The sequence below is a fragment of the Nuphar pumila genome, chromosome 4 (assembly GCF_984573655.1).
Source record: "Nuphar pumila chromosome 4, dmNupPumi1.hap1.1, whole genome shotgun sequence".
NCBI classification, from domain to species: domain Eukaryota; kingdom Viridiplantae; phylum Streptophyta; class Magnoliopsida; order Nymphaeales; family Nymphaeaceae; genus Nuphar; species Nuphar pumila.
Window position 1 is genome coordinate 124,664,578 of NC_143252.1, and position 15,991 is coordinate 124,680,568.

At 40.2% G+C, this 15,991-nt stretch overlaps 1 protein-coding gene across 1 annotated transcript; it reads right to left on the reverse strand.

Moving 5' to 3' along the window:
• Positions 1 to 2,613: 2,613 nt before the first annotated feature.
• LOC149840920 (Serine/Threonine-kinase) lies at positions 2,614 to 3,583 on the reverse strand. The gene is made up of 2 exons (XM_090005164.1): positions 3,453 to 3,583; positions 2,614 to 3,190 (listed from the first exon to the last, which is right to left on the reverse strand). Exons 1-2 carry the CDS (start codon positions 3,581 to 3,583, stop codon positions 2,614 to 2,616), a joined length of 708 nt encoding a protein of 235 aa, XP_089861290.1.
• Between the last annotated feature and the right edge of the window lie 12,408 nt (positions 3,584 to 15,991).

Below are 15,991 nucleotides of genomic sequence, written 5' to 3' on the forward strand. Positions count from 1 at the left end.
ACACCTATGTTTATTCGGATGGTGGATTTGTACCTTTGAGTAAGGGAGACTCTATGAGACTTGTATGTTCTCTCCCAAATGCCTGAGCAAGATGATGAATCCATTAAGCAAAAACAACTTCTAATAGGACTGATGAAGTTATGGGTTTGCTTAGTGCCCATCTTGAGTAGAATGCTCATTGATGTTGGTCCCTTATGATTTGGCAGTTGCTGTGGACTAAGAAGAAAACTATGAGACCAATGCTTTTGGAGGAGCAAACCTCTTGATGACATGTAGTGGTGGCCTCTTTCTGCCGATAGAGAGAACCACGTTAGGCTGGAATTGCCCCTTGGATAGGCTGAAAGTGCCTAGACAAGGCCAAAAGCACCCTTGGTTGGGGCAAACAAGGCACCCCAGGGTCATAAGTGCCCCATTATGTGAAGTGTGACAATGAGTTGTCGTGTGAGTGAGGATGACCTGCGGATGTTTGTCCTTTTAAAGTAGCAGAACTCTTTGTGGCATGCATTGGTGACCTCTTGTCTGTTGCAAGAGAGGATCACGAAGGGCTTGGAGTTACCCTTGATGGGGCTGAAAGTGCCCATCCATGAGCAAGATGATGGCAAGCTTGCCGTGTAGGCGAGGATGGTATGCTTCAGTTGGGATTACACTGAGGTTCCACGAGCGAAAAATGCTTGGTTATTTGAGGAAGTAAAGGATCGCTGTCTAAGTGACTTAAGGTGCATCAAGGTATGGGACTTGGCATATTGAAAGTTGCGGCGATGGCAGGTTGAGACCAATAAAGGATGTGCCATGAGTGGCACTGGATAGATCTTTTGGGGGCATGAGACACACCTTAGGCTTGGGGTACCTGGAATATTGAGGACAGTGCAAGGTGAAACTCGGTTGTTGCTCATGATGTTAGAGGGCAACGCGAGGTGAAGCTCAATTGTCACTCATTAAGTTGAGGGCAATGAAAGGTGAAGCTTGGTTGATGCTTACAATAAAGAGTGTTCCCGTGTAAAGTGGATTTTCTAAAGTGAGATACAAGTTAAGGATGAAGAAAAAAACTCAAAGATAAGTACGAAGGAAATCGACAATTTAAAGTGAAGACTTTGTTCTTACCTACACTAATATTGTCGAGGATGACAATGACCTGTGCGAATGTCCCAGACCAAGCTTATTGAAATGTCAGAGGCGCGGTGCTGAGCTCCATTGAGTGAAAAACACATTGGATGTAAGAATAAGCAGTATGCATTGGGTTAATCGATGACATGCAATGGTAGCATGGCATATGATGGGCAACAATATCGTCGTTGGTACATTGGTGTGTGACGACACAGACATAGAAAATTGTTCAGTTAAGCAGTATGCTAGTGGACCAGAGAATGTTTTCTTTAGAGATTTGGTTAAGGACCTCTCTACTTGGATGAGATGTCTCACACGTAGCGTTTGGTGCGCACGAAAGTGCATGTGGGTTAAGGCTAATTCTTTCAGGGGTCACGTTAGGTGATCTCAATCGAGTATGATGACTCGAGGCTAGGTGAGTGAATGCCTAGATGTCGATGAGCAATCTGGGTAGCATTGCTTACTAAGATGTACCAACTATCATCTGGTCGCAAGACTAGAAAATCATATGAATAACCTTCTCATGTCTATTGACATATCTGCAAGGTCTCCCTGTCTAACTCTTTCAAGAGGTCACGTTGCAGCCTGGGAGGTACAATATTGCTGTTGGATTAAGGTTGTGGTCCGGAGGAGTATGAGCATCGCCCCTTCTTGAGAACTTGGATGATGACTCTTTTGTGCATTCATTGATGCACGGTGGCTATGCGTAAAGCCAATGGTTTGGGCTAGGCAGTTATGCATGGGTTAATGCATGAGATCAGACTTCCGCTTAGTAGCTATGCACGGGGTGGTGTGCAGTAACAATGAACGATTCAACATATGAAAAAGAGTTTGTGTGAGGCTTTTGGCCGTTAGGCTGGGCAGTCTGCACGGGCTCGTAGAAAGTTTTATGCCTTGACAGCTCAAATGTTTGATTTTGATGTTATTAATGCAAGTAATGCTGTCCTGTTCAAAAAGCATGGTTAAAACACATCTATATGCCCACTAGAAAAACATAAATAAAATGCATGCTTCAAGGTCCTTCCTGTTTGTGGCAGATCTTGGGAATGAATTTCATTGGCCATCAAAGCATCTATTTTCCAAATTGGAATTGACATTGCTTTTGATATTTTCTTCTCGCTTTAGCAGTTAGCGAGAGTACGATAGCCCATCAGCCTCTAGATTTCAGTGCAAATTAAAGCACCCTTACTAAAAGCATATATTTTGAATACTTAACCGACTACCTTTCTCTTTGTCCAAACTACCTTTTTTCTTCCCATTACCTTTACAGTGACAGGGTAAGGCCATCTCTTTTCCTCTTTCTCAGGGAATCCGTTGAAAAGGATAAGGAAAAAGAGACAAGGACTTCAATTGATAGCTTTCCAAATTTCCATCCTGCCCTTTTACGCCCAAGCAACCAAATTCATGTAAATTTTGCCAATACACACATACACGTAGAGAGAGAGAAAGAGAGAGAGAGAGAGAGAGAGAGAGAGAGCAAAAGTTACTCGGTGAATAAACTTAACGGGTCTAATCCTCAACAGCCATGACCATCCTACTAAGAGGGCTAGGCCCAATCTTCTTCCTTCTCATGGAGTTTCTCTTCCTTATAAACTCAATCTGGTTCCTCCTCCTCTCTTGCATCATTGCCTCTTCGTCGATAACAAATCTTCTCATCATAGAATTGTCAGTCAGAGACTTCCCTCTAAAGATCCTTCTGCTGCTGCTCTGGTTGAAGCTCTCAATGGGAAATCTAGAAATAGGGCCTTGTTCATGTGCACTACCACCAACAGGCAATCTAGGGACAATTCCCTGTTCTTGAGCACCACCAGCGGGCAATCTAGATATGGTGCCCTGTTCATGTGCACCACCAAAGTTCTTAGACAAGGGGTAGCTATTGCTCCTCCTCGGTGGAACGTCTGCTTTGAAAACCTCCGCATATGAAGAGATGGGTGCGCATAGACAGACCCGAGTTAAGGTGGCCGTACTCCTTAATGAGGACGACTTCCTCAGCCTGGGTCTGTTTGGATCTCTCAAACCCTCGACTGTTTTCAATATTGTTTGCCATCGATTGGCAGCCTCCACTGCTCTCTGATACCAAGGCTTCCTACAAAGCATTTACGTCATGGTGCATTCATCATATTCACATCTATGGAATACGTGTGCTTATAAGGAACAGACTGTGGTATCAATCATTTGGTTCTAAGCTTGAAATACTTTCAACATCAGGGGATCAAAAAATGAACATACTGCAGAAATGTTGCATAACTTGTGCACATATTGTTTATGTGCGTGTCCTGCATGCGTTTGTGTACCACCATGTTCCATATTAACACTATGTAAACAAAACTACAGAGATATTTCCTCACCTTGTTTTGGGGTCCTTTGGCTCTTGCATCAATTGAAGGCTGGGAACACCCTTTCGGAGCTCTTGGGGTTGAAATCCTGGATTCTCATGATGGTAGTCTGTTGTTGTGCACCGGTGTTCTGGTTGGTTCATAAAGAGGAAAAGGCTGTATTTCTTTATTTACACCAACTTCAGCACTTCCTTTTCCTTTTGCTTGCTCGGATTCCTTGTGTGTGCCCGAGCGCGCGCGTGAGAGAGAGAGAGAGAGAGAGAGAGAGAGAGAGAGAGAGAGAGAGAGAGAGAGAGAGAGATTTGAATCGTTGAAATCCTGAAAAAGTGGATGCTTTTTTTTCCAGTTACCAAGATATCCCTAGAAAGCTACCTAAATGCTCATAATCATTCTACGGTGAGCGAAGTAACTAGAAAATGTATCTACATGCCATAAAGTGCATGAAACACTCGATTGCTTACTTAAAAGCCAATTTCCTACTGCTAGTCTGATCTGGATCTTCCCTGTCATAAAAGACAGGGATTAATGCTATAAAAAACCTAATATTTCCTGAATCTATGGTATCCTTGCTGGTAGTTGGACATTTGAAGTCCAGGAGATCTCATGATTTCTGCGTCTTAACTTGAAACTAATTAATTAAACAATTTGATGTTCTTATGTGATATTTTATAGGTAACCAGCCATGACATGAGCGTTAGTGGTTAATCATGCTATTCTACCCAGCTAAGGAGGATCGAACGAACCGCCCTGGTTCGACCTAATTCAGTGTCTGACACGATACTACAGTTCTGGGACTATTATTGACTGTGTCTGGACTAGGATTTAAAAAAACTGTTGAAATGTGGCAATTGGATGACGATCAAAGTTTGCGTCCGACAAGGCATTGACTAAGTCAGACTTTGAACTCTTGGCTCAAATCTCAGCTTTCCTTAAAATCCGTGCAAGTGCAACAGGGCTAGTTTCGGTACATAACCATTCTTAAAAAACAAGAAACACAAAAAAAGTAAGGCTGCAGCCAGAAGCAATGCGCGAATGGTGAAGGCTGAAGTGGGTATCCAAGAAATGCTTTCATTCATGAATCATAAAGAAAGATGAAGCAAATAAATGAAAATAGAAGGGTATAAGAAGCAACACAAAAAGCAATCAAAACATGGGTGTTTTTTTCTTCTTTTACTGCAACATTTAGTTTCTCATCCTATCTGTAAGTTCTGTCAAAGACGTAGATGGCACAGACTTTTGACACCATTTCATGTGTTGGCTGAAATCCAAAAAATATGACAAACATGGTCCATTCACAACTCAAAATATGACAAATCTAATAAATTTTTTTTTCCTTAATGGTTTTACTTGTTTTTCATCTGAAAAATTAGGTACCTTTGGACAATCCACTTGTTTAAGTTGTCTAAAAAAAATCAAACATTGTGTGAGTTGTCGCTTGAAATAATCAGGCATCATAAATTTTGACTAAACAAATGAGCAAAACTGTCAAGAAAGCAGTAAATTGATTGTGCTCGTGATATTTTTTTTGTTCGCAATCAGTTATGATATTGTGGTAGTGTTATCTACGTTCTGTCCGTATATTTTTTTAATCAAGAAAAGATAATTCTACACACACACATACTATATATAATTTCTCTAACATGAAAAAAGCACTTTCAATGTGGTTTCACTCATCTGATAAGGGTGACTTATGAGTAGGGTGGGCACTGCCCCGACCCGTTAAGAGAAGCCTGTGGCCTGGCCCATTGGCCCAACGTAAAGCTGCAGGCCGGGTCCGGCCCAGCCCGGCTCAACACATTTATTTTCTTTTATTTCCATAATACAACATGAAAACTTAATTCTTAATTAGTTCAACTAATTAGGTAAATAATAATATCTAACAAATAACAAGTTCCCATGCAACTAATTAGGTAAATAGTAATAGTTATCCAAGTTACTATATAATAGTTAATTTTTAAAAAATTTATATTATTAAAAAATTTAATAAATAACTCAGGCCCCATCGAGCCAGCCAAGGTATGTAATGAGCCAAGTTTCGGCCTGGTAACTAATAGGCCCGAGCCTAAAATCATGGCCCAAACCCGGCCCATGGCGGGCCGGGTCGGTTTAGCCCATCGGGCCACCTGGCCCTTCCCACCCTTATGAGTATTGTGAACGTGAGTGAAATCAGATCTAGATATGACTTCGGATCCAGTCCCAAATCAAGATCTGACAGCTACCAAGACTCCAAGGACCACCAACACAAGGAGTCCTACCTCCACAAGGAGTCCCACAACCTCCTCCATTGTGGATGTTCCAAATGAAGTCCAGATACATCAAATGGATAGAGAACATGTATTTGAGATTCTTAATGAAGTTGAGAAATCTATCAAGAAGGACTATGGTGCTACAAGACTCCTACAAACAAATGACACCAAGTAGAGCAGAAAAACTTCTCGAGATGTTCAACTTAAATGTAATCCTTATCTTAAGGAGATTCAATCTCCTATTCAAATGTAATTTCTAGCTTATTAGAGGAACCTCTCATCTTTGAAAATTGTTAGAGTTAGAGAGAAAATTGGTTCCTTTGTGGACGTAGACCAACACCAGGTCGTACCATGTTAACTCTACCTTATGGGTGTGTGAGCATGTTTTTACTTTAACATGGTATCAGAACCCCGGTGATCTCGTGATCAACTGAAGCTTCTTTCCTGGTTTGTGCATGTACCTCATTTGTGTTGATGTGCTCTTTTGAGAAAACATCATATATGGCTACAAAAAACAACAGTATTGCAAATATTGCAACAGGTATGAGTAACCTTTTTTCCTTCCATCTCCTACGAGTCAGTAACACTTTTTATCTTTTAAACTCTCTACAAACAACTTTCTTTTATGAGAATCTCAATTCATACCTGTGTTGAAAAGTTAAAATCTTATGGGGTTTGTTGATGGAACAAAACTTGGTCCTGATAAATATTTGAGTGTGTCTGGAAAAGAGATAAAAAAAAATCCTAAATACGTTAAGTGCCCACGTATGGATCAACTATTACTCAATTGGATCTTGTCCTCGCTATATGACACTATACATTGTCAGGTAGTTGAGGTCCCCAATGAGAAATCTATCAAGGACTCTGGTGCTACAAGACTTCTACAAGGAGATGACGCAAAATGGAGCAGAAAAACTTCTAGAGACATTCAGCTTAACTGTAATCCTTATCTTAAGGAGACTTAGTCTCCTAATCAAATGAAGTATCTAGCTTATTAAAAGAACCTCTCATCTCTGAAAAACGTTGAAGATTATATATATATATATATATATATATATATATATATATATATATATATATATATATATATATATATAGAGAGAGAGAGAGAGAGAGAGAGAGAGAGAGAGAGAGAGAGAGAGAGAGAGAGAGAGAGAGAGAGAGAGAATTTGTTTCTTTGTGGACGTAGACCAATACCTGATCGAATCATGTTAACCCTACCTCATGGTTCCTTCATGGACACAGACCAATACCTGGTCAAACCACGATAACCCTGCCTCATGCGTGTGTGTGTCATTTTTACTTTAACAAGTATCATTGAGCTAAAGGGATGCCATGAGTTCCTAAGGGTGACTTATGAGTATCATCGAGCTAAAAAATCACAAGTGTGCATCTCTTGTCTCGAGGTTGAAGATAGGTGCACTTCTTGATGGAAAGAAAGAGACCTGGGGTTTTTATTTTTACACTAATGAGCATGCAAGTGAGGTGGTTTTTCTTAATTATTAAAAAAAAAACATCGGGGTGGTAAAAAGGGGTAGTTGCTTGATGATTTGTTGGTGTTTTCTGTCATTAACTAAAGAATGCCAAGTGAACACATTTTTAAAATTAGAAAAGCAAAAAAGATCAAGGGCATGCCAAGTTGAGGCATAATTTATTCGAGTCGAGTCAGATTAAATAAACAAGAGCAACAGAAAATGAAAAGGTGGGGCCTACAAAATTACATAAGGTTTTAGGCATCGTGACCATGATTCCCTTTGGTGGCCATAAATTCCTTGCACGCTGAAAAGCTGGGAGGAAAAGGAGCAGGCCATGATGATTGTTACCTTAGATGATGCTCATGCCAAGATACCCTCCAAGCAAGGAACAGCATTGCACTTCATTGCGTGGTGTGTGGTTGTAACTAGAAAGCAATGAAGACCTGTAGAACCATAATAATGTGGCCGATGTGCCTTGACACGTGTGCACCCACACAAACGAAAAAACTTAAATTTTGAGAAAGAAATATGATTTTTTTTTATCGTTTATAAAATTTAGAAGGTGATTTCTTCTCTATATAATTCAGCTGCATGTATGGCATCATGAGAAACACGATAAAGTTCACGGCATCCAAGAATTAGACATTGGAGAACTCGTATGGTACCTTTGAAATTTCTGCAGAGCCCATAGTTGTGGACATTAATTTCTTTAACTTTGCATGTGTTTCATTTTTGACCAAGCATTACTCCTGCACATTAAATTCTGCGGTTGCCCTATCGACGATTCTAAACGCCCACCAATGATTCGGAAAAATATTTAAGATGTTCATGTTTGGGGCCGTAATTGCCAAAAGCCCATTGAAGACAAAATCAGTTGATCTAGTGTTCAGTGGCCAACTCAACTTTGAACAGTTCCCTCGCTCATCTCTTTAATTTCTGCAGAGGATGCTACAACGTTAAGGAAAGTGAAGAGTTTAACTGTCAAGGAGGGTCTGCAGATTTTTAGAATCGTTCCTATGCTATTTTTCCGAGCTGAGTGATGTTTGGATTCGTGCTCAGTTGATTACCTTGTGAGACGGTAATGACCAACTTATTTGGAGGGCCTCTGTCAACGTGCGAGAAGTTTTGAGAAGCGATATTTGGGAGAAATTCATGAGACAAGGGGATCATCAACATTGGGCAAGATTTGTGTGGGCCAAGCGGGTTCCTCCGAGAGCGTCATGGGTGGTTTATTTGGGTTGCCAATACAAGCTCCTAACTCAAGATCATCTCTAAGGTAAGGTTTTGGTAAGGATGGCAGTGGACCGGGGTGGGGGAGGGGGACAAGGTCTCTACCCCCGCCCGGTTTCAAAATCCAAATCCCCATCCCCGCACGGGGATGAATTTTAACCTCCACCCCGCCTCCATCCCTGTTTCATGTCCTTCATCCCCAGTCCAAACGGGGGCGAGGCGGGGCAGGGCTCCGTTTTCCCTTGGTCTATAGTCATCCCTTGAAGGATTGGAGATGGGGGCGGGGCGGGGAAAAGCAAAAGTCCATCCCGGGGATAGATTTTAACCTTCATTCCTGCCTCCATCCTCGTTTCATGCTCTTCATCCCCGGTCTAAACGGGGCGAGGCGGGGTGGGGCCCCATTGTCCCCCGGTCCACTGCCATCCCTAGGTTTTGGTGTCTCTCTTCCGAAAAGATGTTACCATGTGTTGTAAGTTTGAGAAAACACATTCCCATTCGTTATTTTCATTCAATCTGTCCCAAAAAGTTTGGAAATTTATTTGTTTTAAATTAGGAAAGAGAGAGTTTGTGCAAGAGCTTTAGTGGAGGATGGCTTGTGGGTTAAACAGTGCTGGGATATTGTGTTTCACGTCGCTTGTTAGTAGATATGGAGATCCAAAAATTGTGTGTACCATGAGGGAACGAACGATTCTTCCTGTGGATAGTGCTGCTGAGAAAATATGGAAGCCTTGCTCTGACGTTATGGCTGTTGTGGATTGGCCCGACTAGTGTTGTCAACCAGGTCCATCTATTTACTTTCGTTGGTATTATTTCTGACCCGTTCTGGATGGTTGATCAGACCCCTCTCACTTTCAGATATGCTTATATGGTCGTTAGAGGACTAAATCTGATAACTTTTGTTGTCTATGAACAGAATCATTTTCTCCTCATTGGTGGGCTGAAGAGACCTTATGGTAGGAATCATATAGAAGCTCATGGGAGGGTGGTGTGTGTTCTCCCCGAAACACAAATTGTGTGTTCTTGTGTGTACGGAGTTATATCTTGGGACCCACAATAATTCATATGTCAATGTTGCCCACGATGACTTTATAATAAAATAACATATAAAAAATGTAGATATGCTTTTGACGGAAATGTCCTCCGGTAAGATAGATATGCGTTGGATGAAAATGTACTCCCGCTCCTCGTAAATAGATTTGCATGTTTCGCCTTTGTTTTTAGCTTGTGTTACAACACATGACCGCCTTCTCGTTCCTGCCAGATGAGTTGTGGAGCCTGATTCATAGTTTTTTCCCTTACAACAGAAATTTTTTTTGGGCTTATGTTTGAGACTCGGTTTCTTATGGATCAGACCCAACTTGTTTAGGTTTAGGGTTGTCGCCCTTGCCTTGTATAATTTTTTTTTCTTTCTCTCTTGTAACTGTTGAAAAGAGCAATAAGATTTCTCTTTGAGCGGCCGTGTTTTTTTTTTTTTTCTGTTGAAAAGGGCGATTTATAGTAGAAATCATATAAGAGAGTACCGATTTACAGTAGAAATTAAATCAGAGAGTAGCGATTTACAGTAAAAATCATATCAGAGAGTAGCGATTTATAGTAGAAATCAGATCAGAGAGTAGCGATTTACAGTAGAAATCAGATCAGAGAGTAGCGATTTACAGTAGAAATCTGATTTGTACTGTTAAATCTAGTTAAAGTCATCCAAAGAGTTACCCTTATTATCTTCTACTTCATCTGTTTCCATATCTCAATCATTATCTGCCACCCAAAACTCTCACCCGATAACTTCCAAGGGCAGTACCTAAAGGGTTAAGCTCCCTAGTGCGTTCATCACATGACATGAACTTCCAAAAGCTTTAGACCAATCTAGCATGTGTTACTTCTTATTCTCGATCGATTCGGATATCTCGTATGCAAGTTGCGAGGTTGAAAAAAGTATCAATTTTTATGACTTAGAACTGCAGAAAAATGATGAAGTCATAGTGGAAAACGAGGATTTAAAAATTGATTTGAATCTCGATGAGGCATCTCAATGTGAAGTGGTTGACCCTGAGTTGAGCATCTTCATGAAAGAACCCCTAGAGGAGCCTTTTCGTGAAATCATTGAAGACCCAATATTCGATGAGGAGGATGAAGAGAAACCCTCACCTAAAATTGAGGACGTTCCTATGCGAGAGATCAATGATGAGACTTTACAGCGTTCAATTATCCTTTTTGTTCCTAAATATGAGTTGAATACATTAGATATTTTGCATGTAAAAGTCCCCAAAAAAATTTGGAGTCAACATAAGTTAGAAGTGCTAGAACCTATGAATTTTTGAATTTTCTAAAGCTTTATGTTGCAAAACTTAGGTAAGTCCCCCATCTTACCCGATCAAACTTTTTGAATATATATGGACATTCTTGTTTTGTATTGTCTGGAATTATTAATTTTAAACATACTCATTCTCCTACATATTTTATCTTGTTTGCATTGCATAGTTTATTTTTGTTTCTTGAGAACAAATTCTGCATTGATTTTATTTTAATTTTTTGCAGGGATTATGGAGTTTCGCATGAGAAAAACAAGACTTCAAAGATGAAGCCTTTCGACTCAAGAGGGAATGATGTAGAGCATCCAAATGATCAGAGCATCAAAGACGAGTTGGATGCGAATCCAACTCTCTAGGCTCGATCCGGGATACGGTTTCGAGATGATCCAATCCCATTCAAGACTTGTTAGGTCCAATTGGATCCTCGAAGTTATCTATTTCTATCAATTATTATATTTTATAATATTGATTCTATTTTGGCAAATTGGGAATCATAATTGATATTTCTTTTTATTTATTTATTTATTTATTTATTTTAATTTTAATTTTTAGGGTGCCAGATCCTACGGATCTGGATAGTTCTAGTACCATGTAGGATCTTTTTGTGGCACTAAAGGGTGTACGGGGTAATTAAGTAGTTTTATTTTTATTTTTTATAATTTTGATGTTGGATCCAAAGTAATATGTGTGTAAAGATCCAGTTTGAGTATTGGATCTTGTAACAAGATCTAATACCACTACTTGGATCCATATTGGTACCTTAGAACTGGACCAATATGGACTTGGGTCAATGATATTCAAGCTCCCCTTGACTAGCCACATCAGCCCATCCTCATTGGGTGTGATTGAGGTGTCGCTCAACTGGTCTAATTAATTTAAAAGGGTATTGTGCCATTGGGCCAACTTGAGGTGCAATGAGAGCTTAAACTTATTTGAATTAAGCTCTTTCATTGGCCTCAAGGGAGGCTGCCCTCATTGGTCTCAAGGGAGGTTGCCTCTCATGTGGCCAATGAGAGAACTTGCTCTCTTTGTGCCCCTCAAATTCATATGAGAACAAAAAAGTGAGAGAAGTAGTAGAAGTCACCTGATCTACATTGTGGGACCTTACCTGATACGGCATGTGAATGGCTTTGCATAGGTTCCACCTGTTATGCAACTCATAAGAATATACAAAAAATGCAATGCATACATAATCTGATATCTAACTCATGAAAGAAGAAAACTTTCTAAAAACTACTAAGACTACTAATAATACATCATAAATATAGGTTGCCCTCCATAAAGTGTTAAGTTTTACATCCTCAGCCAGACGAATCTTTGGTGACCCTTCATCATCCATGAGATCAATGGATGCAAAGTCATGCTCAATCGGGAGGTCTGTGGGAAATAGTTTCATCTATGACCTTGCCTACTATGTTTCTTCCAACTCTACCCCTATATACCTTAAGATGACTCTCTAGATTAGTAGGAAGAACGAGATTAGTCTTTACATTAAGGCTATTCTCAAAGGATGGAGAGTCATAAACAGAGCATCTATATGCATCCAACTGTGGATCAGAATGCTGCCCTCTGACGTCTGTCACCTAAAAGCATTCATCATGTCATGTCACTCTATTGGCAGGATCAAAGATATGTAAGCGCAAACACTTGTTGCCAAAAGAAACATCCATCTCTTCAGTATGACAATCGATACGAGCATGGGCAGTGACCAAGAATGGTTTTCCCATAATGATGGCGATCTGGCGAGCGACGTCAGTGCCCTCCATATCCAGAACAAGAAAATCAACAGAAAAGTAAAAGTCATCGACCTTGACTAACACATCTTCCAAGATTCCTCACAGACGCTTGGTAGACCTATCAGCCAACTGCAAGACAGTAGTTGTGGGCTTTAGATCTCCAATCCCAAAGGTGTCATAAAGGAAACTCAGAAATATGTTCACACTTGCCCCAAGATCGAGCAATGCACACTCTATAGTCATGTTCTCTATAACACATGAGATGATCGATATCACAAGATCCTTGAGCTTGGGTGGGGCTTGGTACTGAAATACGAAGCTCACCCTCTCTGTCAAGAAGATCATCTTGGGCAATGACCTCGATTTTCTCTTCTACGTGCAAAGTTCTTTAAAGAACTTCGCATAAGCAGACACTTGTTGGATGACATCAAGCATAAAGAGGTTGATGTGAACCTGCTTGAAAATGTCAAGCATCTTGTGCATGCACACCCCCTGCTTGCAAAAATTGATCAGTTTTTCTAAAGCCTAAGGAAAAGGGGCTCGAGGGATATACGAAGAAGGCACAGGCCGTGGGCTCTGCCTATTCTCCTTGGGCCTGGTGGAGGAGATCAACTGGTCAATAGGCGTGGCAGTGGGCTTGTCAGTCATCTCCTAAGTACGATGAAATGCCTTCCCACTCAGAAGGGTTATAACAGAATTAGCATGCTCTTGGTGGGACTCTGTGAAGTGGAGGTCGTGATACATGGGTTCCTTACCCTTCGGGTTGACAACAGATTGACTAAGGAGGCTTTCCTCGCTTTGCCTGCTCAAGGCCTCAGCCAACTATCACATCTGAGTCTCTAGTTTTGTTATCGATTGTGTGTGGGAACTGAGGTTGGCCTTAATGTCAGAGAAGACCTCAAGAAGTTTCTTCTGAAAAGATAGTTTTGATGTGGGCTCCTAGAGAAAATGCAAGCTAAGCTGGGGAGGGGCCTGTGGGAATGTGGATTGCGGGTAACCTTGTGGGGGGTTACCCGATCTGTATTGTATCTGAGAAGGCAGAAGTCGTGGCTCTTATGGATTGCTCCACGCAAAGTTGAGATGATTTCGTCATCTCGGGTTATAGGTGGGTGCATAAGGATCGTGCTCCGGTCTGGCGAAACCTTAGACAACATTCATTTGCTTCTAAACGAATTCTTGATAGAGTGGTGTTGTCAGACACTCATAAACCAAGTGTGTAGGGCTAGCATATAGCTTGCACACTTTTCCTACTGGATTTAGCGAGGCTGGGTTGGCCAGTAATTAATAAACTTTCTTGGTCAACTGGTTTACTTTGATTTGCAACTCATGTCCAGACCTAACTTTGAAAATCCCTCCCTTCTTAGGACCACTAGGAACAGGTGTAACCTTATCAAGTAGCAAGGGTAGGGCATGATGCATGATATTTTTCCTCAATGTATCAAATAAGGCCCATGCCTCATCCTCGCTCTTGAGCATGAACGTGCTCCCACACGAAGAATCAACCATTTGCCTATTCTTCTTGGTTAGGCCATCATAAAAGTACTACACCAGTTGCCAATGAGGCAGCTGGTGGTGCGAACACTTGCGGATAAGATCTTTTATCCTCTCCCAAGTCTCGTGAAACTGTTCTCCCTTAATCTGAGAAAAGCTGGTGATGACTTTTTTATACTGGTTTATCTTATCAATTGGAAAATACTTCTTGAGAAACTCATATTGCATGTGTTTCCAAGTGGTAATTTGAATTGTATCTAAGGCCTTCAACCAATGCTTGGCTTTGTTTTTGAGGGAGAACGGGAACAACGTCAACCTCAATGCATCATCGCCAAAATTATTGATCCGCACAGTGAAGTAGATCTCGAAGAACTCATCGAGATAACGGTAGGGGACTTCATTGCTCAGGCCATAAAAAGATGGAAGCATTTGGATTATATTGGCCTTTATCTCAAAATGTGAAGCTCCTACAATGGGTCTAGCGATGCAGAAGACAGGAGTATATTCATTAGGAATGAAATACTCCCTCAGAGGACGTGTCAACTATTGATCCTGAGTCATGGGGCCGGATTGATGGGCTCTTCTAATAAGGGACTCGAGGTCCTCAACTATCTCAACAAGCTCGGGGTCAAGCAAATGTCGCCCTTGTATGCATTTGAGGGTAGACCGGTGCAACAACCATCCTAAGTAAAAGGCTTTCTACCTACATAACGTGCAAGTGCGACCAAACCACAACAAACCATAAAGCAGGAAAGAGAAAAATAAAACTAGAAAGCAGAAAATAAACAAACACCACACACTTTCACCCAACAGATATTTTGTAAAAAGTAAGCTATGAGCATGGTACCAATCGTGCGCAGTCACCTCCTAAGAGAAGACTAATAGGTGGCTTATGCAAGAAAGGTAAGCTGGTATCTAGGGTTTGCAAACATCTGATTCTAGAACCTAAGTACTGAAAGAAACTAGCAATCCTAAGCAAAATGAGAACACACAATGTCAATAAAGTGAATACTTGAATTTTAATCATCGTTCTCCGGCAACGGTGCCAAAAATTTGATACAAATTTTTCAATAAAGTATTTTAAAACAATATCTTCAATAAAAATGTTTGTGCAAATTGTGCATCAAATAATAAAAACTGGTTCACACTAGTGGTGAAGTTCAGGTCGAACTCAGGAAACGAGATAAAATACTTTATATTTTACGAAAAACTAAGCTACTCTTTATTGCCTTGAAAACAAAAAGAATTAATTAAATAAATAAACTAAGAGTGTTGTCCCTGCAGAGAGCTTAAATAACCAATTAAATGGTTTTATTACAGACCCAAATGAATAAATAAATGAAATCCTAATCTAAAAATAAGAGAAAAGTCTTTAGTCTCCTTGAGGTTATGCGTGTTTTCTTGAACTTTTGCTCTCTGAGGGCTCTTTGAGGGGCCTGAAGGGCCTTTTGAGGGGACCTTTTAGGGGGCTCAGAGGGCTCTTCAGGGATACTTTCGAGGGCTCACCGCACGTCTAAACGCTTCCCTACAAAAATCAAAAGATAAAATATAAAACAAAACACAAAAACTCACAGAAATCTAATGTTAGTTTCAGCTAAAAATTACAAAAACATGAATTAAACTCTCATGAAATAAACCAACTACATGTAACTAACCACTACACTAAAAGACAAAATAACAAAATAAATTAACTAACTATCAAGAACTAAACTGTACAAACTAATGATTAACTAATTCAAGAAATCAATAAACTAATTAAACCTAAAGATCAAGAAGGCAAACAACTTAACATGGCTACCAAACTAGTTAATTAATCTATCATCAACAAGTTAATAAAAGTTTAACAAGAACTAAAGCAAGAAAATTAACTAATAAACAATGCTAATTGACTAACCATAATCAATTAAAACTAGTTATTAAACTAAATGCAAGAAGGAAAACTAACTAACAACCAAATGACACATAATGGAAGATGTTGTTCAGATTTTAAAACAAAAAAAAAACTAAACTAATCTAAACAATCAAGAACCGTTTAACTAATTTATACTAGCCGGATAACAATGA